The sequence below is a fragment of the Cryptomeria japonica genome, chromosome 10, assembly GCF_030272615.1.
Source record: "Cryptomeria japonica chromosome 10, Sugi_1.0, whole genome shotgun sequence".
Classification (NCBI taxonomy): Eukaryota; Viridiplantae; Streptophyta; class Pinopsida; order Cupressales; family Cupressaceae; genus Cryptomeria; species Cryptomeria japonica.
The window spans coordinates 844,904,464-844,931,807 of record NC_081414.1 but is presented as its reverse complement, the minus strand read 5'-3'; the positions used below and the strand labels follow the sequence as shown (position 1 = coordinate 844,931,807).

General features: G+C 35.0%; 1 protein-coding gene across 1 annotated transcript; it reads left to right on the top strand.

Annotated features, from left to right (window-relative positions):
• Positions 1–24,222: 24,222 nt before the first annotated feature.
• On the top strand, positions 24,223–27,108 carry LOC131054439 (cysteine-rich receptor-like protein kinase 2). Its single transcript, XM_057988954.1, has 7 exons — positions 24,223–25,088; positions 25,280–25,405; positions 25,511–25,638; positions 25,718–25,931; positions 26,026–26,257; positions 26,342–26,492; positions 26,587–27,108. Exons 1-7 carry the CDS (start codon positions 24,293–24,295, stop codon positions 26,893–26,895), a joined length of 1,956 nt encoding a protein of 651 aa, XP_057844937.1. The 5' UTR covers positions 24,223–24,292; the 3' UTR covers positions 26,896–27,108.
• The last annotated feature ends 236 nt before the right edge of the window (positions 27,109–27,344 follow it).

Sequence of the window (27,344 nt, the reverse complement as noted above, 5' to 3'; positions counted from 1 at the left end):
TAAAAGCATGCTCAATAATAATTGATTTAAAGCTAGTAGTAATTTCTCTGGCCTTAAAAATGATATTTTTGATAGACCACGAAGGCTCAACTTCACCCTTAAGGCATTTAATAATATTAAGAGAATCTCCCTCCAACCATAAATTGTCATGATTGAGATTTTTAACTATAATCAGAATATTTAGGGTAGCTGAAGCTTCAATATAATGACTAGTTTGGTTACCCAAAGGGCTAGCAATAGCCACAAGGCAACTTCCAACAAAATTCCTGACAATGCCCCCATAACCAACATTGCCATGATTTCCCTTAGAGGCCCTATCAAAATTGGCCTTGATCCATCCCTAGGAAGGAAAGCACCAGAAAAGATCATCTCTACCTTTATCCTTGTTGTTTCTACTATTGGAAAGGTTCCATCTTTCATTAAAGTCTTCTTTAGCAGATAAACCAGTATCAATTCCATATAAGCATGCATGGATCCCTCTATAGATTTTATCCAACACCACTTCAGGGTTTGCACTTTTTTCCCTAAAAATCTCATCGTTATGCTCCTTCCAGATGTTCTAGGTGACAATAGGGAGAATAAGTTTCCAAAGCTCAACATTATTAGAATTAGAGCTAGTGCAATACCATTGCTGCCAGAACTCTTCCAGAGAGTTTAGGAAAACCCAACTCAACTTCCACTTATTAAGAATAATATTCCAAATATCTTGACTGAAACTGCACTGGTAGAGGATATGGCAGGCAGACTCCTCCTCCCCAACAAAGAGAGCACCTATTGGGAAAAAAAACTCCATGCTTATGGAGATTATCAAGGCTTAGCACCTTATTTTGGATAAAACTCCAAAAGAAGATATTAATTTTGGGAGTCAACTTCTTTATCCACACTTTCACCCACAGAGGAATCTCTTTTGGAACTTTGTAATGAATAGAAATAGATGAAGACACAAAATATTTCCCATCAGATGTTTCCTTCCAAATCATACAATCCTCAGAATTCTCCATAAAGATTTTGGAAGAGAGCAAGGTCTCCAAAAATCTTAAGCCCAGACAAAACTGGCTAAACTCAATCCACTTACCATTTCTCTAGCAGTCCCTGTAGACGCCTAAAATTGTCATGTCTAATTAAATAAATATCTTTATTTATTTAATTACTTTAGCCTAATTCTTCTATTAATTAAATAAATCTTTATTTATTTAATTAATTCATTTATCCTCTTCTAGCCTTATTTCTCATTTAAATAAATACATTTATTTATTTAAATTATCCTTTTCCTAAATTAAATAAATATTTTATTTATTTAATTGATCTCATTTCTTCTATTAATTAAATAAATCTTTATTTATTTAATTAATTCATTAACCTTTTCTACACATGACACATGTCGTTCATCTCTTAATTCATACACTACCTACCTCTTCCATTATTTTATTATTTCTTCTACCTACCCTCTAATCCTAGCCGACCTCCTTTTTACACCTCTCAATCTTATCCCTCCATTTCTTATAGTGTCTTCTATTTAAGGAGATGCTCGCTTCATTATCAAACCCTAATGACTTGATCAATTGATTACACTACAATCCTACTTGCAACCACATTCCGTTCTTTGTTGAGCTCTTGTGCACATAAAATCTGAGAGCAAATATATTCAAGCAAGATCAATGGAGATAGGAAAAATAGAGATCAAAACCCTATTGGACATGTAATGGTATAATCTTGGTGATTTTGTTTTATTTGCATTGTCTTAGGTAATCTTCATATGTTATGGTGGATCTTTGTTGTTGTTAGGCTAGGGTTTGGTGGTTGAATTCATTTAGCCTTTCAATTTTGTTATTATTGTATCCATTTTCACCATAAACAGTCCCTAACAAGGTCTCCATACCTGATTTTAAACCAATCTTTCCATTCATTAAGAATGGGGATTTCCTCCAGCGGTTTATCCATAAGCCATCTATCCTCCCAGAATCTAATAATTCTCCCATTCCCTAGTTTCCACTTTCTTCCAGCAGCAACACAGACTTTGACCATTTGAACAACATTCCAAACTGCAAAACCTTCCATAAGAAAGGATTTATCAATAAATTCTTTCTCAGATGGTTGCATGTGAAGGTATTTCTTTTTCTAAATGGAATTCCATTCCCTTTCCTATTGTTATTGTTACTACTAACATGGGCATTGATATTTCAAAATTTAATAAAGCACAATTAGTCAAAGTGATCAGAGAAAGAGATTAGTACAAGGGACTATATGAATAGTTACTAGGAAGAGGAGGACATCCTTTGTTGGCATATGCCAACTCCAATGAGACATTGTATGTGATTGAAGGTTTTGTCATTGATGGCAACCTTGCAATCCTATGGCACCGGCAAAGACATTATACCGGCATCAACAGATCACACTCTACACCGGCACTCAAGACACCGACACCGACACAGAGGCCGACAAGATTTTTGTTATATTATATTTTGTTTATTATTGAAAAACTTTGTAAGCCGACTTGGTAAATTGTAAAATGACTCTTATATATAAAAGAGATCATTGTAGACATTTGTAATGATGTGTAGAAGCATTAAGGAAAATATTAGGCAGACCTATTGTGTGAAATATAGGTTAAAGGGTATATGTAAAGAACAGAGCAAGAACCGATATTGAATCTGGCATTGAAGATGCTATTGTAAAGTAGTACAAGATATTGGATTTGTATGATCCTTATTGTAAGTCACTGAGACTTCCCATTGAGCAGTGAGCTCTAGGCAGTTGGCCTTCCTGCATGTGCAGGCCCCTATTGTAAGTAGTATTCTCTTATTGGCCAGTAAGTGAATATTGTGGGTCACAAATCCCATCGAGGTTTTTCCCACACCGGGTTTCCTTGTTAAAATCTTGTGTTATGGTGTGCTTTTCATGTGGATGCTCTTGATTCTATTTATTACATTATTTCTTGCATACCGACACTCTATTATATTATGTTCTACATGTTTTAAATTAAGAAATTCTATATACTGGTTAGATACTGATTCACCCCCCCCTCTCAGTATCTGTGGGATTCCTAACAATTGGTATTAGAGCCTGGTCCTCTATTTTCAGAAGCTTAACAGCTTGAGGAAGATCTTGTCACTGGTAAAGATGGAAAATCTGATGAAGCAACTGGAAGGAGCTATTACAGACTATGATGCAAAGAAATTGAAAAATATCAAACTAGAAGATGATTTAAGGGCAGCTCAGGATATCATTCAGGCACTTCGAGAAAATTTTACTGTTGCAAGAAATAAGAGAAGAGAACTCTGTGAAAAATTGCAGAATGAGAATGATGAAAAGGAATCACTTAATGATATGATAAGCAAGTTAAAACAAGAGATCATGACAACAAAGAATGAAATGCAGGATATGACTATGAGATTTTGCAAAGAGATTGAGGATAGGAAGAAGAATGAAGAAGAATTGACCAGAAGACTAAGTGATGCAGCAAAATGAGAACACAAGACTTAGCTATGAAAATGACATGTTGAAGATAGATCTGATGCATACTTAGAATGACTCAAATGAACTGATGAGACAAAAAGAAGTCTTAGAAAGAGAACTAGAAACTGCAAATCAACATAAAGAAAAATTCAAGAAAAGCTCAGAGGAACTTGGCACCTTGCTAAAGAATCAAAAACCTAAAGGTGACACTTCTGGAATTGGATTTGAAGTTGGTGAAAGCTCCGGTACTACAAATACTCAAGATCATAGCAAACCGGTAAGACAACCTAATGCTTATAAATTCAATGGTAAATGCTTTAACTGTAATAAGTATGGTCATAGAGAAAATGAATGTAGATCTGGAAATTATTAGAATATCAACACACCCATTGGTCAATGTTCTAAATGCAACAAAGTAGGTCACAACTCTGAAAACTGCAGAATGAATGTGAGATGTTATGTTTGTGGCAGATTTGGACATTTATCTAATCAATGCAGAACACAAACCGGCATAGGTTATGGGAAAGCTATTCAGAAGAATAATGTAACTTGTTATGCATGTAACAAGATTGGGCATATTGCTAAATTCTATATAAGTAAAGGAACACCGGTTGACAACAAAAGTTCTAGCTTGAAAGGTAAAGAAAAAGTTGAAGAGGTTAAGCAAGAATTCTCAAAACAATGGATTAGAAAAGCTGATCTAAATATTGGGAATACTTCTCCACTGGTAGAACAAACCAATGCTTCACCGGCAGGACAGAGTGATGCTTCACTAGCAAAACAGAGTGATGCTTCACTGGAAGGACAGAGCAGTTCTCCACGGGCAGGAAGTTCTTCATCTAATTGAAGAAAGTTTCCTTGAGGGTTTGGCAATCTAATAACACATGTGCTATTATTCCCTCGGTTAGAGATAAGAAGTTGGAAATTACTTATTATCAGCAAACAATGTTAAGTGAATACTTAATCGGCATGAATTTAATGTGGTAGATGGCGAAAAGACTCTATTAAATTGAGGTTTTGGCTCCATTTCATTTCATCGAGATTTTAAACTTACGAAGAGCGTGAAGATTCCAAGCTAAGGCATTTCGAGCAAGAAGCAAGAACACTCCAAGCAATCATCCATCCTAAAGGCAGTAAAAGGTATTTAATCATGGCATCCACCTCTACAATTGAATATATAGCAAACCCTACTATTGTTGAAGTGATAAAAAGACCTAGACCTGTATTTCAGTTAGTTCCCGAGATAGAAAAGAAAGATGATACCTTAGGTGCTTTTTCTCAAATTCCTAAGGGAGTTGTTTATGCTAAAGACCCCAAAATGTACATCCACTGCAACATTGAGGAATTAGGAGATGAGGAGATTAAAACCATGTATAAAACTGTGATATGTGATAAAACTAGCAATGTAAAAGATGAACACAAGATCATTGAGACCCTAGGATTTACAAAGATTCTTAGCATTCCTGAATTTCCCAAGGATGTGATTAGGATAGTCTTGAGCAAGGTACATGGAGAATTTTTCTAATTAGATGCAATCCACAAAATCACTAAGGAAGTTGTGAAAGTTGTCACAAGGTTACCGACCACCGGTAAAAGACCAGATAAAACCAAGAAGGTTTCCAATGACCTAGTTACAAGCCTAACTGGTGCAACATTTGACAAGAGGTCCCTAAGAGTTAATGATGTAACAGACATTAATGTGAGATTCATCAGTATGATATTAGGGTATAAAGCTACTCATGCTAATAGACTCAATTCAGTTTCAAGTTTATGCATTAAAAGTGCTTATGATATGGTCACAGATAATGCAAAAATTGATATATGTGAATAGTTAAAGGATGAATTAATTGACAACCTTGGAAAGATTAAGGACAAGAAAGGAACTTTCAGGTTTGGAAATCTGTTAGTATGTCTAATGCTACATATAACAAAACAGGTTCCCGGTATAGGTTACAAAGAACTTGGATATGATATACCAGTGGCAAATAGTTAACAGAACTATTCAATAACATGGGAGAAGACAAGGAAAACAATATTCATGACTTCTTTCAAGCATTAAAGGCCAAAATGAAGAAAAGAATCAGGCTTTCACAAAAGATTGTTAACAAATACAAAGATGAAATATGTTTTGTAATTAAGAAAGATGAAATCTGGATGGAAGTGGTCATCCCAAGGACAGTTTAGGTAACCGAGATGGGCTATGAAACAGATGATCACATAGTTGAAACATATGCTAAAGCACTTCTGGAAGCCCCCAGAGAACCTAAGGAAGAAGTATTTGGTAGTGCAGAAAATATTGAAAGACAAATACAACCAAAGAAAAGGGTGAAAAAGGCTGAGGCAGTTGTAAGGAAAGGTTCCAGACAAGCAAAGGCCATCAAAGAAGATGTATTGAAGAAAACCGGTATAACAGAGGATGAGTTAGAAGCTCCACAACCTGAAACTCACCTATCACCGGTAGGTACTTCTTTGGGGAGTGACATGCCTGCAACTTTTAAAAGAGTAATAAGAAAAAGAGATCCCTCGCCCAGGAGGACAAGACAAAAGCAACAAGTAGTGAGATCTCCGGTAAGAAAGGCCACACCAAAGAAGAAACTGACACCCAAGAAGAAGAAAAGGACAAACAAAGACTTGGCCCCTCTTGATATACTGCTAAATGAAATCACAGAGGAAGGTAAATTGAAGAACATAGAGAAAATATATGACACCTTAATAGCTAATGAAAAAGAGCAAGTTGAAAATAGTGTTATATTGCAAATGGATATGTACAAGAAGTTTTTGATGGAAGTAGTCAATGAAATTCCAGATGAATTATTCAAAAGACTAAAGGAAAGCAATAATAGAATTGGATAAGAAAATAAAAATTGAAAAGTTACTTGTTGTATATCCGGTAAACTCTCCTAAAGAAATTGATGATCTAATTGCTCAAGCCAACCGAACAATATTTTCTACTGCATACCGGCACGTTGCTCTAATGGTTGGAAGAATTAATGTGGTGACTAAGGAGACTGAAAATGGATGGGATATATTCCTAGTTGGGAAGGAAAAACAAGAAGAATACAGGAACCCCAAACCCATAAAATTTTATCAGAAAGAAAGAGACAAAGGGAAAGGTAAAGTTGGTGGACCACCTAGCATCAAGGTTAGAGACAACTTACCCCCACCTCCTTTGATTACTTCACCAATAAAAACAACAAAAGATCAACCGACAGCTAAGAGTATGGATGTAGAGGATAATAATCCTAATCCTGAAGTCCTATATACTGTGAATGTTGATACTCAAAAGATCAACATAGTGGTAGACAAAGATACAATAGATAAGACTGATATGGCTAGTGAGCCTCCGATAGCTGAGGAAACTGATAAACCGACAGAAGATAAAAAGAAAAAGGTAGAGACTAAGACATAGATTGAGGCAATGCAACATACAGAGAAACAAACAGAGCTAAAGGCTTCGGAACAACAACAATCGGAATAGGTACATAAGGAAACAGTGCCACTGGCAACTAGTGAAGTAGGAAAACCATTGCTTAAAGAAATGCAAACACAAACAGACCTACCAGAGTTCAATACAAGCTTGGTTACTTCCACTGGTACTCAGATTAGTGGTTCATCATCAGGATATAAATCAACTAATGTGACTGAGGTACTATTAGATTCTATCAAGAAAATAATCGACTACAGCTCACAAGCTTACAAGGCAATTGATGATACCATACCAATTTTGAAGGGAATTGCTCCAAATTGTAATATAGACAACAAAGATTCTTTAGGACAACTTGATACACTGTGTAAATATATCACAGAAAACATTGAGAAAATAAAGGAAGAGTCATTAAAGGATAAGGTAGAAATTGAAAAACAGAAATTATTTGATGAGCAAATAAAGAAGTGTAATAGAGACTTTGACACACTTCTACTGGAATTATGTAATTTGTTGAAAGAGTACAAGAATCTGTACAAAGATACCTGTAAAACAAACTTTTTGACTATAGATATAGACAAGAAGATGAGCAAGGTAAATGATGAGATCAATAAACTTGCAGATAGTTTTGTCAACTCACCTGATACACTATTAGTTTTTGAGGAGAAGATAACAAATTTTGAGGAAGAACTACTTAAATTGGAAAGAGAGAAAGAAAGAATAATAAATAAGGCAAAACATTTGAGATCAAAACTAAGTCCAAGATTGGACTATCTAGCATCTCTGCGGAAGGAAATTTCTGAGGCACTAATACAAGGAAAGAAAACACCGACAGAGCATTTGTAGCATCTCACCAGTACAATGAAGAGAACAAAGACAACAATAAAGGATAGCAAAAAGTTTATGGATAGTATAAACTTGATTTTGGGAGAACTTTTTCAAATTGTAACCACCCAGTTACAAGGTTGAAACTACAAACTCTACTGACATCTTGACAACCTTTGTCATTGATGCCAAAGGGGGACTAGTGAGATGAGAAAATTCAAATCATAGGAATCATATTCTCTGGGGGAGCACACACATTTTTGGTAACATTTTTGACTTCACATTTTTGGATACACTTTTGAAATTTCTCATGAGTGTTGCCATCAATGCTAAAGGGGGAGATTGTTGGCATATGCACACTCCAATGAGACATTGTATGTGATTGAAGGTTTTTTCATTGATGGCAACCTTGCAATCCTATGGCACCGGAAAAGACATTATACCGGCATCAACAGATCACACTCTACACTGGCACTCAGGACACCGGCACTGACACAAAGGCCGACAGGATTTTTGTTATATTATATTTTGGTTATTATTGAAAAACTTTGTAAGCTGACTTGGAAAATTGTAAAATGACTCTTATATATAAAAGAGATCATTGTAGACATTTGTAATGATGAGTAGAAGCATTAAGGAAAATATTAGGCAAACCTATTGTGTGAAATATAGGTTAAAGGGTATATGTAAAGAACAGAGCAGGAACTGGTACTGAATTTGGCATTGAAGATGCTATTGTAAAGAAGTACAAGATATTGGATTTGTATAATCCTTATTGTAAGTCAGTGAGACTTCCCATTGAGCAATGAGCTCTAGGCAATTGGCCTTCCTGCATGTGCAGGCCCCTATTGTAAGTAGTATTCTCTTATTGGCCAGTAAGTGAATATTGTGGGTCACAAATCCCACCGAGGTTTTTCCCACACCGGGTTTCCTTGTTAAAATCTTGTGTTATGGTGTGCTTTTCATGTAGATGTTCTTGATTCTATTTATTACATTATTTCTTGCATACCGGTACTCTGTTATATTATGTCCTGCATGTTTTAAATTAAGAAATTCTATATATCGGTCAGATACTGATTCACCCCCCCCCCCCCCTCTTAGTATCTGTGGGATTCCTAACATCCTTTGCCACAAATCCATGATGGGTCTCAATGGAAAAATAAATATGAAGAAGTGCAATTTGAAAGCAAAAGGTTAAAAAAGAAAATGCAAAGTGTGAGGGTTGATATAGCCTCTGTTTTACTAACCTAGAGATTTGAAAAGTTGCAGGGTTTACTTGAATATTTTTGGGTTGTTTATCAAAAGAATATGGATAATACAGTATCTCACAATTAGATTTTTAATAGATTAGGAAATTTATTGCATGAAAAGATAGTGGTCAATGCAGATGCCATAGTTATTGAAGGAATACAAAGGTTGTTGAGAAAGCATGAAGACTTTGACACAAAACTACAAAACGAATTTGATGAATGTAAGGAAATAGTACAACATGGTTTTCCAGAGATTGAAGATCAAAATGGATAGATTATGGATAAGGATAAATTGATTTTGGAATGCCAAAGTCTTCAATGTGCCTCCCTTAACTTTGCCCGGTCTGATGGACTTGACATGACAAAGACAATCGAATATATGGAAAAATTTGTCACTCTGGAAATTATGGTCAAAGATATCATCTATGATGTGGATACCTACAAATCAGAGGGATACTTGAAGCATATTCAGAAGTGTGGTCAAATGCTTGGAGATCAACCATAAATATCAAAAGGGTGTTCAAAGATGTGACTCTTCATTTTATAGTCTTTTAAGTTTGTTCATATTGTTAGGGCAGTTTTTAGGTAGTTAGTTTCTAGTTAGTTTTTGTTAATTTTAGTTTTAATGAAAGGGTATGCCCTTTCATTTTCAAACTAAATCCTCATCTGTATATAGAGGATCTTTTAGGAAAGACAAAGATCACAAGTATATAGTTTTGTATCATGACAATTTTTCATGCATTTCTTATGAACTCGTTGTCTGGAAGTATCAAGTTGATGGATGATATACACTAAAATCAACTGGTTTAAGTATCATATTTTCAATATAAAGATTCAAGTGTTTTTTATTCATGATGGTATCTATCTTTTCAATTTATTGATCAGTTCCTTAGATAAATCTATTTACATATATTGTTTCATTGTGCAATCTTATGTTATGGTAATTAAGATTGATTTTTCAGTTTGAACATCAGTTTGAAGGATTGGTTGGCAAACTTCGAATCGTCTTATTGATGTTTCAAAGTAAAGGTAAATTTAGTAAGACTAACTGGATGTTACATTTTAATTACAATTAATATAGAAGCCTTTAACATGATGGTCTTGTTTCATTAACAAGTTATTAAAATTGTCTCTAAGGTTAAACGTAGGATTTTTCATTGAAAATGATATGAAACTAGTAAGGAATAAAGGAACTGGTCTTTTATTGATTTTAAATATTTGAATCAAGTATTTTTAGAGCAAGCTTCATCAAGGAAACATATTTCTAATTCATACAATCACTCCTTTATAAATATTCATTTACAAGCAAGCAGTTATAGTTTTCAGATAATAAGATTGGGTTCAAGAACAATTGTCACCTTGAAGTCACTAAATCTCTTAAATTCACTATAAAAAAATCTTTAACCTACAGATTTAGGTTTCAGGTATAGGCTCACCCGCCTTGGTTTAGCGAAGCCTGAAGTGTAGGGGAATTTGATCTATCGATCATTCCCATTTGTAGGCCAAGACTGATTTGGAAGTCACTAAGAAAAGTGGCAAAACTCTTTGATTTCCAATTTGTGGTTTTGGGAACCAACACATCCATCTAAAGATTACAAACCTGCACTGCTGGTAAGAGGTTTGTGTCATAGATATTACTTGCTCAAATACCTTGAACAAGAGATTTGTAAGTTACAAGTAGCAATAGAAAGATTAAGGTTTTTTAAAGAAGAACTAGAAAGTGAAGATTAAGATTCTTATAACTTTTTTGTTCTTGGTAAACAAGACTTCGTGCAAGCATTAGTTGATCCCTGTAATTTGTGAGTACCATGGAATAACCACCAACAACAAAAAAGAATTTTGAATCAGATTGAAGGTAAAGAACCAAAATCTTTCTTGACATGCATGCAAATGAGTGAAATCAAGCAATCATTTATTTCTCAGGAAAAAGAGGTGCTACCAAAGGAATATGGTGTTGTTTTTATTCCAAATTGTTTCCTGGAAGGTTCAGATGGTGACTTTTTGTGTGGAGTTGTGGATGAAGATGGTCACATTATTAAAGTTGACATAAATGCAACTCCTTGTGACTCTTGTGATATGAAAGAAGATATGAATATGTCATGTGTGAAACCTGAATATTTGTTGTTTGAATCTCTTGATAAAAAGAACGAGGAAAAGAAATTTCAAGAAGAGATTAGTCATCATTCTTCTTTCAAAAATTATTTTCCAAGAGTAGATATTACACAAGAATATATTACTTGTGGTGTTGGTTCAGTGAGTCGGGTGTATGCACATAAAAATGAAATAAAATATGATAGTCTAATGATTAATATTGGTAAAGATATGGATAAAGTGCATTCTTAATCTGTTTGTATTTTCAATGATGGTTTTGCTTGTGCAAAAGGAGAAGAAGTTATTTCTATCAAATTTGACCCCATGATTATAGAATGCAAAACTCAAAGATCACATCTAGCAGTAGCATGTCTAAATTTTGATTCAGCCTATAATCTACAAGAAGAGTATTTGATTTTTGATGCTTTCCTTGTGTGTTCCAATGAAGCTATGATTAATACCAAACCAACAAAGAATGTTACAACAGTAATAAATATGGAGGATTAGTTGGGAAAGCCAAGGAATAAAAATAGTTGGAGCAAATTTAACACATTATACCTATAGGTAGGTAAATCTTTATGAAGATTCAAAGGTTAGTTATAATCCTCTCTTTGAAATCTCTCATCCTTTTGAAATAGATATTGAACAAAATGAGTTCAATTTTAGTAAGTTTGAAAGTGTGGAAATTAATGAACAAAGAAGTAAGGATGAAATGGGAGACCATATTTCTTGTGAAAATGGAATTTTTCTTTCAACAAAAGAGAATTTACTAGTCGACAAGGATGTAAGTGTTGATGGTAAGATGGATGAATCGATGGTTGCATATTGTCAAATGGCTATTTTGATTGATAGTAATTTTGGATCTAGCAATGTAGAGCCCAACTTCCATATTGATGTGAAACATAAAGTCATGAATATAGTGGATTATGATTTAGAAGTTTTTGATGAAGAATGGCTATTTGGGCATGGATATATGCTTGAGAAATTTTTGGATTTCATCAGTTGAAGATCTTATATTATAGTGGTTGCAAGGTGGCAGCTATCTCTAGTCACATCATATGGCCACAATCTATTATTCCCCACGGGTGCCTACTTTCCCAGTCTTTTCATGGATTCATTTGAGAAACTTGAGAACCCTTGAGGTAGGGGCTTATGACCATGTACATTTTTAAGTGGTTTTGGTGTGTGGTTAGTTTTGTTTCCTTTTTTCCTTACCTCTTTTTTCTTTGTGCCCAATAACCCCTTTAATAGTCTGCAGAAGCAACACCCTTTCCTCCTATTTTTTTTTACTCTACATCCCAATGTATAAAGTACTGGTCTTGTTTGAATCTCTAGGTTCCTTGTTGCGTCCTTCCATTCATTGTCCCTAGTCAGAGTCAGTTGTTAGCAACCCCCCCATTTTTCAAAATTGCTTGTCCATATTAATAGGCAGGTTTTCCTTTTCTTTCTATCACTCATGTCCTATCAAGAAAACTCTGGCATATCAAAACCATGTTTTAGAGTTATCAAGTTCCATTTCCACTTGATGGCATGATCCTAGAGGAAGAGCTGATGTTTATCGGGCGGCAACTTGTAGACCTTGCAGCTTTCACTTCTATTTTTCTTCCCAATACCTAATACTCTCTTAAATGTCGATGTCGAAGTATCAAAAACTTTCAATTTCCTTTATGTTAGTTTCAAAGCCAGCCCATTGCTATGCAATGCACATTTTTTGAGAAATGAATCAAAAGAAGATTTACAAATACCATCATTAATGGTATATTAAAAGGTTAAGGATACATAAAGGTGGCGACATGGGTTGTGATTCTTGATACATAAAGATTAAGGAAAAATTTAATGTGCCACCTTTAGGAACTAATCAAGTAATATATGCCATCATGAGTTTTCCTTACCAAAATAGTTCTACACCATAATAAATAGTTGCAAATTGTAGATCCTGACCTAAATTGGTCAGAAAGTGAGTAGGGAAATATTATCTAAGGGTTGCATTCTCTTGCATGGAATTAATGAACTAGTTTTTCAAAATATAGTTCAAGGTTATTATTTTATTAGAAAAGATTTCCAGGCAAGCTAAAAATCATGAAAAGAGTCTTCAAGAGGAAATAGTCATAGAAAGAAACCATGGTATCTAAGTTTTCACACAATAAAGAAGATGGTGCTTAAAGGAAAGGGCCCTATGATATAGCCAGATGTTGAGAATATGCAAGATAACATTCTCTTTGACTTCACCAATCTCGCTCGAGATCTCGTAGAAGATGAGGATGAGCTTTCAATAGTTCTTTGGGTGCTTATTGAAGAAGAGACAAAGACAAAGATGATCAACAACCAAATCATTAGTCGGAACCCAGTGCCTGATGAAGAATTATGAAGTTGGTAGCCATTTATAATGTGGAATTTAGTGTTAATGGCCTTCTCATAATTTTTGTTTTATCTAAAATTATGTTTAAAATGACCATTTTCAAAACCATTACTCTAGAAGGAACCGTTTCTTGAAAATGGTAAGAGGGGTTTTAGATATAAATGGATAAAAAATTATAGATTATAAAAAGGGGAGCAAAATTTTGGAAGGACAGACCGTGTGTTGTTTTCAGAAAGACAAATAGAATGTGGATATGATTTGGAATTTTTTGTTTAATTCTATCTATGGAAACTTTCGAATAGTTTATCTATATAATTGGACTTTGTGCCACAGTACATGAGTTTTGTATTTATCTTATGTGAATGCATTATGTTCAAATTTATGTATGATGAGTAATTTAAGACTTGTTTCCCTCTAATATTCATTGTGTTGGAATCCAAGAACACTAATAGAGGGGGGGATGAATCAGTGTTCTATTGGTAATAGTAGTTTTGAACTTATTACTTTTGAACTAGCTAATAGTAAGTAAAGTTAAAGTGCATAAACTAAATAACACATAAAGAAGCAACACCATAACACCAATATTTATACGTGGAAAAACTTGCAAAGGGAAAAACCACGGTGGAGTTGATAACCACAATGTTTATATACTTGATCAAGGTATACACGTATTACATTAAGGGGATTGCACATGCAATGAAGCCAACTGCCTAGAGATCATTGCTCAAATGGAAGTCCCACTAACTTACACAGTATTACAAGATGATTACAAACAAAAATGAACTCATAATATTCATCTAATCATGTTGGATAAGTTTGAGTTTAAGCTCTGTTAACCCTGGTTGTGTACCAGTTTTGCTGATGCTCTGTCTTGTCTAGTTCTAGTACCGGTTTAGGCTGTGCATGTGAAAATGCACACAAAAGTTTCCTTTCATTGACCAAAAAGCATATCATCGATCTATGAAAGATTCACAACCAAAATCACATTCCAAAACTTATATAATCCATTCCTAAAAGGATCTCCTTAAATACCCTTCTAGGTTTTCACCATGTCGGGTTCAATGAAGAATATAATCCTATCAGCTGCCGACTCACAAGGTATTTCATACTTAATCCCGATGACCATGTCGACCTACATACATTACCAAAAATTCCTTAACATAAATTATCGAGGCCACAAGATAACTTACTCGGGTCCTATCCATAATCGGGTTCCAAATATGCATTATCGGGATGATGACTTAACCGGTTGTAAAGAAAATTGAATACGGGTTAAGTGTAGTGAATATCAGTTTACCCAATCAAAGAAAAATGATAAATTAATGAAACCTTATAAGGAATATCAATACCTGGAGATGAGTTGCCATCAATGACATCCCAATATGCCATTAACCCTTAACAGATGAGTGCCAATTGCCAACACATTATTGTATGATATTCATCTTTTCATGAGTATTGAATGACAATGGATAATTGATAGTTGATTGAAAACATTATTTCATTATCTTTGTGCTTAATTACTTTTTCTTTTCCTTCTTTTTGGTTAAAATCATACCCCGAAGAAAACCCTAAATTCATATCATAAGAGGGAGTTGTACCTCTAAAATTTAGAGGAAAGTTGCAAAACAAATGCAACTTATCCAACAATTGTTAATAGTGTGTTCCCTAATCCAAGGCTAGGAGTCATATTGCCATATTTTGAAGGGAACAAAATCTTTAAACCAACATACATGAACCCATCATCATTTGTCATTGACTGTGTTATATTTTGATTTCCTTATACACATCATGTCAACTAGTATTTTGATCTCTCTTCAATTCCTTGTGGTGAACCCATCATCATCTGTCATTGACTGTGTTAGCTTTTTCTTTCCTTGTACACATCATGCCAACTAGTAATCTGATCTCTCTTCATTCCTCTGTGGTCCAACAACTGCAAAAACATGTCCTTGTTGTAGAAGATCTAAAAGATGATCATACACAACTGAACTTTCCATGACAATGTTTGGCATAAATATTATTTTAAATAAAGGAGTTAGATATTGTGGGATCCATCTATCCACCCACTCACTTGACTCGCATTGATCCCACTCACACTAAATACAACTCTTATGTCTAAATGGTCCATGTACTAGCATCTGAGCTTCAAAATGAATGCATCTTTGAAGAATCTTTGATTGTCTAAAAATCCAATCTATGTCCTACTATACCCTCCTCAACTAACCAAAAAAAACTGCACACTATTGAATCACGTGTCCCTCTTAGTGGTATTGTTGATCTACACCAATCAAAAATAGAACATGCATCATAAAATTTAGCACCTGATATATTCAATTGATCCTTAACTATAAATCTCTTCAAACATGCATCTGCTCCATCATGCTCCCCTTTCTCATACCCATCTTCAAAAAAACTCCAAATATAAGGTACACCCCTCTCTACATGCATTCTACTCAACTAGTAAAATGCATGAGAATTATTAAATTGAACCATGCAGTTATCTAACCAAATGAGATGTCAACCCACTATAATATCTTTATCCTACAAGAACTCCAAAAAATTCTCAAACAAATGTTGCACATACTCAGAGGAGTGAGATCTATCATCACTAATATAAAAATAATACTCCCTGATTATCTACCTATCCTCTCTAGTACTATTAGGGGCATGCATATATGTTATGTCGATAAAAATAGCAATTTGAATGGAACTATAATATTGATCTTGTACTTCATTTTGTGGTTGCAATGTGTAGTTTTCTACAAAATCAACCACTAATTTAGTGTCAATTGGGAAAGTGTTCTTACACATCTTGAATTGCTAATCCAACCACTAAGGCCTATGGCTTATTCCTTGCATACTTGTAAAAAATATTTTCCTTAAAATCTAAAATAAAATCAGCAATACTGCATTTTTTTGTAACCAACTTACCTCTAGAATCTTCATCTTCATTCATCAAAGTATATTTGACCATCTCATATCTTTTTTTCTCACAATATTTTTTGCAAATTCATTTTTGTTTCCCTCATGAAAACATAAAAAAAACTTTGAAAAGCCACCACATTATGAGCACTTCACATTTAAACAATCATTTCTATAGAGAAAACACCCATCATCTCTAGGACATAAAAATAGATGTAGCAAGTCCCTCGATGATTTTGGAAGTTGCATTGTACCACACTCGTGCAACATTTTATTTTTATACAAAGAAGAAGAATATCGCATAATAGCTCATGGTACACTGAAAATTCTACATGGTATTTGCAACAAGTATTACAAATATTAAGAGCTACACAGTAAAATGGGTTCAGATATTCAAAATCCTTTTGTCAAATTTGCAAAGTTGGATGTGTTTCACAAATTTTTTTGAATGAGATAGAGATAGAGAGAGAGATTGGGCAAGGGAGGGGGAGAGAGGAGTCCATAACAAGAAAGGGAGAGAAGGGGAAAGGGATCTAGAGAGGGAGAGGGGGGGATTGGGAAGGGGTATAGGGAGAGTGATATAGATAAGGAGAGAATGAGAAAGGGAGAAGGATAGATAGGAAGAGAAGGGGAAATAGATCTAGAGAGAGAGAAAGAGAAGGGGAGAGGGAGAGGGGGTTGGAAAGGGATAGGGGAACAATAGATAGGGAGAGAAGGAGAAAGGGAGAGATAGGGAGAGAAGGGGAAAGGGAGAGATAGGGAGAGAAGGGGAAAGGGATCTAGAGAGAGAGAGTTGGCAAGGGATAGAGGGCGAGTGATAGATAAGGAGAGAAGAGGAAAGGGAGAGGGGGAAAGGGATATATATATATATATATATATATAGAGAGAGAGAGAGAGAGAGAGAGAGAGATGGAAGTATTAACAAAGGGATAGATAGTGGGAAATGGAGAGAAAGAGATGGGGAGAGAAGGGGAAAGGGATATAGAGAGAGACAAAGTAATTAGAATGAGGGGGAGAGGGTAGAGATGGAAGTATCAATAAAGGGATAGGGAGAGAAGGGGAAAGGGAGAGGGTGTGGGCAAGGGAGAGAGCGAAGAAAGGGAGAGAGCAAAGAAAGGGAGAGAAGCATATATGGAGAGGGGCGAGAGAGCGAGAGAAGTGGAAAAGGAGAGGTTGTTGGCAAGGGAGGGTGAGAGAGAGAGAGAGAGAGAGAGAGAGAGAGAGAGAGAGAGAGAGAGAGAGAGCTCAATATATAGAAGTATGATAGATAGGAGGAGATATTTGGGTATAAATAAATGTACATGGTGTTAGGGATAATGAGAGAGATAGACCTATAGTTAGAGGGAAATAGATTCCAAATGGGATAATTACACAAGGGATCTATGGAAACATAATTTATTTAATATAAAATGTGATATCAGGATATATATATATATTAATATCATTAATTATATTATATTATATGTATTAGTAATATATATAAATATTTATATATAAAATAATATTTTAAATATTATACATAATTGTAATATAATATATTATATATTATATTTATAAAATTAAACTAATAGAATTAGGATATCCATTACTTGCGGATATATCCGATATTTATTACATCTGACAAAAGTATGTAGTCTTGGGATTTACCTTTTGGATTGCTTTGGGAATTGGCTAGGAAATGTCAAACCTAGAAAGCCAACATAAAAAAATGTATTTAGGAGTTTTCCTTGCTTTTCTAAACTTTTACCATGTGGCTGATGACTTTTTTAAATCCAAAATTGATGAAATGAAAAGGGTTTTTTAAGGAGATTCTCAATTTCCCACAAATATTTATTAAGCCTTATTTTGATTTTAATAAATAATTATTATCCATTTTCTATTTGAATTACGATGAAAGTCGTGTTTGGCAGGCTAATTGAAAAACATTTATAACTTTCAAATGATATCACATTTTTTTAATCCAAAATATGCATCACATTCTATACTTCACATACTATAGGATTTAAAAAATTTAAATTTCATAAAGTTTTGACCAAGTTATGGTTGTCAGACATACAAATTTTTATATTTTAAAAAAGTTGTAGAAAATTCACAATTAATTATTTAATTAAAAAAATAAAATTAAAAATATGTGTCAGATTTGGACATGAGTTTTCTGCTTATATCTAAAATATTATAAGAAAATACCATTTTTTGATTGTGGTTAGGGTTGTTAAATAGAAACCTCCTTCTTATTCAAGTTTTCTGAAATTTTAGTACTACTACATTGAATTTTAAAAATTTTGGCAATTAGATTTGTTTGTTTTTTCATAAAACAACTAGTAGCCTAGAAACTACATTCAATTTTCTCTAGATTCTACTCTTAAATGTTTTTTAAATAATGTTGATAACTTATTCAAATTTTTGTGTCAACTTTTCTAACTCTATTTTTCTAAATTTTTATCACCACTTAAGGGCCTAGTTTCTCCCACCATGATCCTACACATACCCATAACCAAGAGGGAACAACAAAGATACATTTTCTCAAGACCCTATCATGTTAAGGAGAATTTCCCTAAGTAGATTGTAATTTCTCATAATGTCTAAAAAAGACTTGAAGGATATTCAATATCACAAAAACCACCATTTGACCATCCTTAATGTGCTTAATACTAGGTGAGGAGTGATGATGATGCAGAGCCAAGGAACAAACTAGGTGATAAATTCTCTCACCCACAACTACTATGTCCAAACCAAGTTGTTTTTTTTTGTTCAAGGTGTCAAACAACATACCTAACAAGTTCTCAACTCACACAACAATTTGTGTGACTAGATCCATACAGGATTTGTATCTAACACTATCTTTCAATACCGGTGGGATGGAAACACTCAACCCTTGTGTGAATGGTAGACAATAATTAGGTACCATTGGGATGGAAACCTATTTTATTTTGTCTATTTGTAGTCTAACCAACTCAAAACATCCATTAGATATGACCATCAAATGTGCTTGGGGGGTACTTGTCTCACAACTGACCTATTTGTCTAGTAGCCCTATTGGTTGGGTTTTCCCCACACAACTTAATAAAATTCCAAAGGAAAAGAAAAACTAAGGGAAGATTCATATACCCTTTATCAAGTTACACAATTCACCAAAGGATTATACTTTAACCCCAATTTTAAAACCCCAATTTTAAAGTCATGTACCCTTACTGTCCTTACAGACCTAATTAAGCCAATTAGGCCTAATTTACAAAGCAAGTACCCCTTGTATTAGTCCCCTAACTAAACCAACACTTATGAAAGGTAGGGTAAGATTTAAAACCACCAAATCCAAGCTTTAAGGACTTGATCCCATCTCCTTTTCCTATTGCAAGTGATTTACACTTCTACAGTTCAGGCAGTCACATAAAGATGTCCGCCTAGGGTCAATTCAATCTCCTCGGGCTTGGAGCCTCCTTGCAAACCAAAACCAAAATATTATGGTACAATAGACCCTCTAACATTTTCCCACAATTTGTTTGGTCCTCTGGTGAAAATGTCAGATTAAGGGCATTTTTTCAGTGAAACCCTGGGTGCTGGCAGGGTTTGTGACTAGTCCAGATAGGTTTTGGTGGATCTTTAAAAATCAATTGTTACAAGACCTCAAATTTAATTCAAATGAAATTTAAGAGACTTCCCTAAATCTTCCAATTGGTTTCATGAATCCTCCAATCCGTATAGGTAAGAAATGAACATCAAACACGCAGAATTTCAGGAAACTCCAAGTATGTTGTATTACTCCAAAACTTCAAAATATCACCAACAACAACCACTTCAACAAAAACCTTAGAATAAATACAAGTGGGCCTAATATATCCTCCCTAATGGTTTCCAACCACTTTTTAAACTTTGGAAGTGTTGGAGGATTAGTTACCCCTTTTTACAACATTTTGCAATGACAACAAAAGTTGTCAACATGCAACTTTCAAATTTGGCGACTCCAAGGTGTATACAGCCTATTCCAAGGATTGGTCTGATGTTTCTAAGACCAATATTTATTTCCTGACTCATGCCTAGACTCCTACTAGCTCACATGGTCATTTGTCCATGGCCGCTTATAAAATGCAACCATGACAATGTCTTACATCAATTGAGTCTTATTGACTCACAAACCTATCAAACTACTACATATGATGTCAATGTGACAAGGTCATTAAATTTTAACCTCATGGGTGATATTAGACTCTTTAGGCTTCATTTGTGTCTTTGGGTGCTCCTGCACCAGATGAGCTTTGAGAGACAAAAAAAATTCTTTGGGTGCATGATCTATCACTTTAAGCTAGTGAAGCCTAGCCTTGATCTTGGCAACACAGGTGGCATAACTGTCAACAATTTGTTTTTGGTGCTTGAGCTAAGCAACTTGAACCTGCAAGGTAGGACATAAGGGGTTGGTATTGAGAGATTTTGTGGCATGAGGGTGATCCCACAATACTAGGTTACACTTTTTGGTACATCCTGGTTTTTGTTGAAATCATACATTTTTTAGAAAAGATAATGGTTTAAGCTTTAATAGGTCCCCTTTGAAGTAATTAATTGAGGAGTGTTAGATCAAAGACTCTTAGATCAAAATTTATTGGATAGAACCTCTCTACTTCAAAATCATACCTACAATGGAATTTCCTTCACACCTATCAAAATGCTAATAAAAATCCACTTTTACATTAGCTTTTGGGGGTTAAACGAATTCATTTAGAAGTTTTATTTTCTTAAGTATTTAGTCCTTATTATAATCTTTCCAAATACTATATTTTTTTAATGTATATAATTTCATTAATATATTTATTTTTTATTTGTTATGAATGTAGGTTTTTCATCAAAAATTAAGGATTGTGTTTCACACATGTAGAAAAATGGAAAAATAGAGAAAAAAATTGTAAAAAATATCTTTCCCCTAGGTATTAATATCCTCATTTCAACACAAAAATAAGAAATTAATTTAAATGCATACAAAAAAAAAAATACATTATGGAATACACCTTTGTCCAAATTACAATTACTTTGTCTTCATAAAATAACTAAAAAAAGAATATGTAACAAAAAATTATGAAAAGTATCCTTTCACTAGATATTGGTGTGACAATTCTATATTTTAAAAATTAGAATTTCCTTCTTGCTATAAAAAATGTTATGCATTACCAAATAAATGTCACTTCCGAAAAATGTTGATTACTGTAAATATTGAGTTACTAAAAGTTACATAACAATATGGATAATTAGTTTCTAATTATTTTTTATAAAATATATTTAGAATCTATATGAAAAATCTCACAAATTAGTAGTTTACTTCATGTTCAAATTCTTAATGCTTTAGCTACTATAGGTTTTAGAAAGTAAAGATCTGATGCAAAAAGTTGATTTTAGTGTCAAGTTTGGCCAAAAAGTGTAATCTAGTATTATGGGATCACCCATGATGCAAGTATAGAGTATAAGCATCATAGAACTGTCGGGTATACACTACTAGTTGTCTTCCATAGATGTGAAAAAAGCAAGTTGTGCATTGGATAGCATCATTCCACCATGTAATCTAGTTGAACAGCTAAGTGGGACAACTTTCCAAGGTCCAAACCTGTTGAATGTAGGAGACCATGGTAGAATGATTTAGCAAAGAAGTATTCAGAAAAAAAATGATATTTGAGAGGTCGAACATGATCCACTTACCAATTAATGGAGAGATTTATGGGGAAGTGGTCTAACAATGTTGCCTAGAAGAGAGGTAAAACCAGAAGCTCTTGGTTATCTCTAAAGGAGAAAAAAGATTGAGCTATGATCATAGCACAATCAAGCCTTATTTGAATTCTATCAATACCTACCCAAAAATTACTCCGATTGTGCCAAACACCATTTGGATTGTGGCTGTTGGTATTTGGATTGAAAAGACCCAATTTATTATGCATGTAAAACCAAGCTTCTCTCTCCCTAGTTGTCCATCAAAAAGGCAAAACACCTTCGTTATCAGAAACCACCTCAGCCATATTAAAGTTGCCACACAAAACCCAAGTAGTATGTGGCAACAAATCTAAAATCCATCGCTAAAGATGAGATCTTTCCACACCATCATTGGGAGCATAAACATTAATGATCCTAAAGGAATGATTGTCAACTAATATGAGGACCCAAACCAATCTCTGAGTGGGTCCACTCCACAATTTACAATAGAGGATTGCCAACATGGCAAGAGAAGGGTGACAACACCTCCTCAACTAGCTTTGTGATCTGAAGCAAAAACTTGGCCATTTGACCAAATAACATGGCATGTAGTAGTAAACATGAAAGCAACAATTTTAATCTCTTAAAAATTAAAAAAATCAATACCCAGATATCCAGTCAAGTATCCCACATGAAATATTTCCAAGAAAGGTCAGAAAGACCTTGAACATTCCAAGACATGAAATTCATGATTGAAAATCATGCATGTTATCCTTGTCCTCAACAAAGGAGAAACTGTTTTGCAAAAAATCTTTTGACTAGAAACTTGAGTGTGGAACTACTCGCCACTTTTTAGGAGGTTTGTTGCTATCCTCAACACACGCAAAAGGGCTATGAGAATCACGTAGAGAGGATGTTTGAAATGAAACAAGAGAAGCGGGTAGGGGGTGCATCCCCAAGAAGAGTGGGCACCACCGAAGCCTGTAGGCTTCTTCCCCTGTAAAACATGGTTTAAAATTGGTTGTTGCAATGGTGACGGCTATGGTTGTGGTTGTGCTACGAAGAAACTTGGGGTTGCATTTGAGAAACAATAGAGTTTGAAGGATTTTGAGAAGTGGTTGAAAAGCCCTTTCCTTTGCGAACAATGGTAGTCCAACCATCCTTAGTTTTGGGAGCTTCAAAACAAGGAGGAGCAACTTCCTTGGGAGGAGTTCTATCTCTTGAGGGAACCAAAGGATAGTCCTTAATCTTATGTTCTGAAGATTGGCACCAAAAACAAGTATTGGGCAAGTTCAGATAAATTACTTGTTGAGAGTAACACAAACCTCCTATCTAAATATCTCTAGTCTTTTTGATGTCCTGAAACAAATCCACTTCAACGCATACCCTTTTTGAGGAGGGGTATGGAAAAACAATCGGGGTCCATGCAAACCACCACCTTGCCAATGGATTGGGCAATCGTCTGCATAAAGGGCTAACAAGGAAAAGGGAGACCAAAAAATTATATCCAGACTAGGACTTTCGGCTTCTTGTCATCAAAGACAAAAAAGTCTCACGACCATGACTGAAAAACAAGCAAAGAGGACTGAACAAACCAAGCCCAATGATGTATAATATCATGCACATGGGTGGAATCGTCCAAACGAAACAAAAAAATCCTTTGGTGAGATTCTGGATGCCATCAACCTTGACCCCATGAGGGGCCTAGGCGTTGGCAATCCATTTAGGAAGCATGCTTTTAAATGGAACATTCCCCACAAAACAACCTATTAAAGTAAACATTTCAAGCCATTGACAAGCCTTGAACAAGCAAGACAAAATCTGGGGTACCAAAAAGTGTACCTCGTGAAAAACTTTGGGAACAAATTTCCTAGGCCGTTTGATTGGCGGTGTCATGATTGCCAGATGCCAAAACTCCAACACTAGCTAGGTTGAGGCTCGCTGAAGCCATGAAAAGGCTAAAACATCTCGCAATAAATATGATATGACATCAGAAAAACCACAAAGAAACACACAATACAGAGAAACAACCATGCAAAAAACCCTTAGAACTCTCCGCACGATTTCCTTTCCTTAACATAATTTTGATTGTATCCTTAATCATAACTCTAATTCTAAATCTAACAATAATACTAATTCTATTCTAAACATAACTGTAACGGTAATCAGGGTTAGGACTAACACTAGGTCTATTTCTAACCATATTTTTTATTATCATGGTTTATAAGATTTGGTGGTCTTAACAAAGCAGCAAATAACGTCTTCGGCACTGGTATTTCAAGTTTGCCTCGAATATCAATGGGGAATTGCAGAGTGGTCGATGCAACTGCCCAGCCTGCGGATAAAATTATAAGGTTTATTATTTTATTATGCATAGCAATGGCTCCCATTAGAGCAGATCCTGAGGCCAAGCTTTTATCCTACCAATGCAACTATGACCCCAGCGGCAACGCAACCGTCTTCAAGCAAATTTTGAACGCCGCGCTGGAAACTGTGGTGGAAGAAGTTGCTCCATCTGGATTTGCTACAACAGACAAGGAGACACCAACAGATCTGGCAGATTCAGTATACGTTCTGGCGCAGTGCAGAAAGGATAAATCCCCTGCCGATTGCGTCGACTGCATAAACTTTGCAGAGAAGCAAGCACGCAACTGTCCCTATATGTCCTGCAAAGCATACTACGACGGCTGTTATCTGCGTTACGAGAATTACAATTTTTATGATAAATATACTGATGCCACACATAAACCGGTGTGCGGCCAAGTCAACGCCGCAGCTTCCAGTTCATTTTCGGCAACAGGTCGAAGTTTGATAAGTGATCTTTGCAGCGCGACTCCGCGAATAAATGGTTATTTTGCTGCGCAGACGAGACGAGGGCCGTCTAATACGACTATCTATGGACTTGCCTTCTGTCTGCGTTCCATTCAAAGGGATTCCTGCGAAAGTTGTCTGAGTACTGCTCAGGAAAACATAAATACGTGTTTTCCTCGCTCCGAGGGACGGGCTATAGACGCCGGCTGCTACTTGCGATACGATTCCAAACCCTTTTATCCAATAAATGCAACTATCGACTTGGCACTTTTCTTACCCTCAGGTTACAATTTAATTACATTCAATTGAAGAGCTTGCAATTTTGTTAACATTTTTTCCACACGTAGATCCACGTTTCAATTTACAATTTCATAAAATCACCTGAATCGCTTTTGATTAAAATTTATGTCAGACATTTACTCTTATTTGCAATGATTTGTTCACAGTTGAGGTATTCTCCATCTTATTTTTCAGGGAAGAAGAAGGTGAGTTCTGCTGTGTGGATAATAATTGGTATTGTCGGAGGGGTATTCCTACTAGGCCTTATAACTTGTCTCCTTGTCTTCCGGAAGAAAATAATTCGGCCAAGCCAGAAACAAGGTAAACTCTTAAAAGGCTAAATTTAATATATTATAGATAAGGAAGCAAAACCTTGCAAGTCTGTTCGATCTTAATTAGTACTGATATAACAAAAATATGGAACAGTGGATACTGAAGGAGCAACAGAACTTCGTGGCCCGGGAGATTTTGACTTCAAGGTACTGAAACAAGCAACCAACGATTTTGATCCAGCGAATAAACTTGGAGAAGGAGGGTTTGGTGAAGTATTTAAGGTAAATTATCAATTATTTCCCTCCCTAATTAGGTTTGTGTGTTAAGGTATTCAAATGATGGGTTACTTGATATTTGCAGGGTACATTGAAAAGTGGTAAAGCTGTGGCAGTAAAGAAGCTGTTAATAGGTCGCTCTGCCCGTGCAATTTCTGAATTTGAAAGCGAAGTGAAACTCATTTCTAATGTTCATCACAAAAATCTTGTGCGTTTACTTGGATGTTGCAGACAAGGCCAAGAAAGATTCCTGGTTTATGAGTACATGCCCAACAGCAGCCTCGACAGAATATTATTTGGTTTGCTACTCCTCAACTTTCCTCTTTTGCTTTTTAGATCTGTTACAAATAAATTGATAGGTTTTGAAACTCTAGTGAGTTGCCCCACATGCAGGAGAACATAAAAAAACTTTGAGTTGGAAGGAAAGGTTCAACATTATCTTGGGCACTGCTCGTGGTCTTGCCTATCTCCATGAGGAATTCCATGTCTGTATCATCCATCGTGATATTAAATCAAGCAATATATTACTTGACGAGAACTTTGAGCCAAAAATAGCAGATTTTGGGCTGGCAAGACTTCTTCCAGATGATAAAAGTCATCTTAGCTCAAAATTTGCAGGAACGCTGTGAGAAAACTACTTACTCCACTGTTTTTCCCAATTTCAAAGTTTTCAATATAGATACTAACACTGTTCTTTTTCTTTTCGTAGAGGATACACGGCTCCTGAATACGCTAGCCGTGGGCAATTAACAGAGAAAGCTGACACCTACAGCTTTGGTTTAGTGGTTCTTGAAATTGTCAGTGGCAGAAAAAGCATTGACTTGAATCAACCACCTCATATGCAATATCTGCTTGAATGGGTATCTTAAGATTCTAATAATATTCTTTCAATCCATTTATCTCATCATTCGCTCCCTTTACAAGCTTGATCATTTTGAAAAAATATTATGGCAGGTTTGGAGGCTATACGAAGAAAACAATGTTTTAGAGCTGGTGAAAACTCAAGAGGAGATGGAAGGGTATAGCAAAGAAGAGGTGTTGAGGGTGATAAACCTTGCACTTCTATGCATACAAGCTTCTGCTAGTCATAGGCCATCAATGTCTGAGGTCGTGACAATACTATTAACAAAAGATGGGATTGATTTTGAGAAACCTTTGCAACCAGCATTCCTAGACGTGGGTTATAAAGCACAACAAGGAAGTTCCATTTCTGGTATATCTGCATCATATGCATTGATTACAGAATCCCTTAATGCTCGTTAATGGTGGATATTTCTCTTGTCGATGGACACATGGAGAGTAGCATGGAAGGATGGATTGTAATCAATTAGTTCTTCATTACTATTTTAAAATAGTATTTAAATATTACAATATGCATTTTCCTTTTCCATCTTTAAATATAACCAAAAATTGTTTGAAAAGAGATGTTTATCTCACTTCAATTTCTAAATCTAAATGTTACATAAATATTTTATAGTTGGGGGATTACCTTATTTAATGTATTTTAAATATGAAGGATATATTTTTGTTATCGTAGTGTTGCATGTAGATGACATGTTACTAATTTGTAATAATATGAAAATGAAAGCTATCTTATGATTGACATGAAAAATCTTTCTCCTGCAATGTTTATTTTACATATAGAAGCTAGAACTAACTTTTTGAATACAAATTTGTGATTACTTTATAAGAAATATGTTAAACTGATTTTG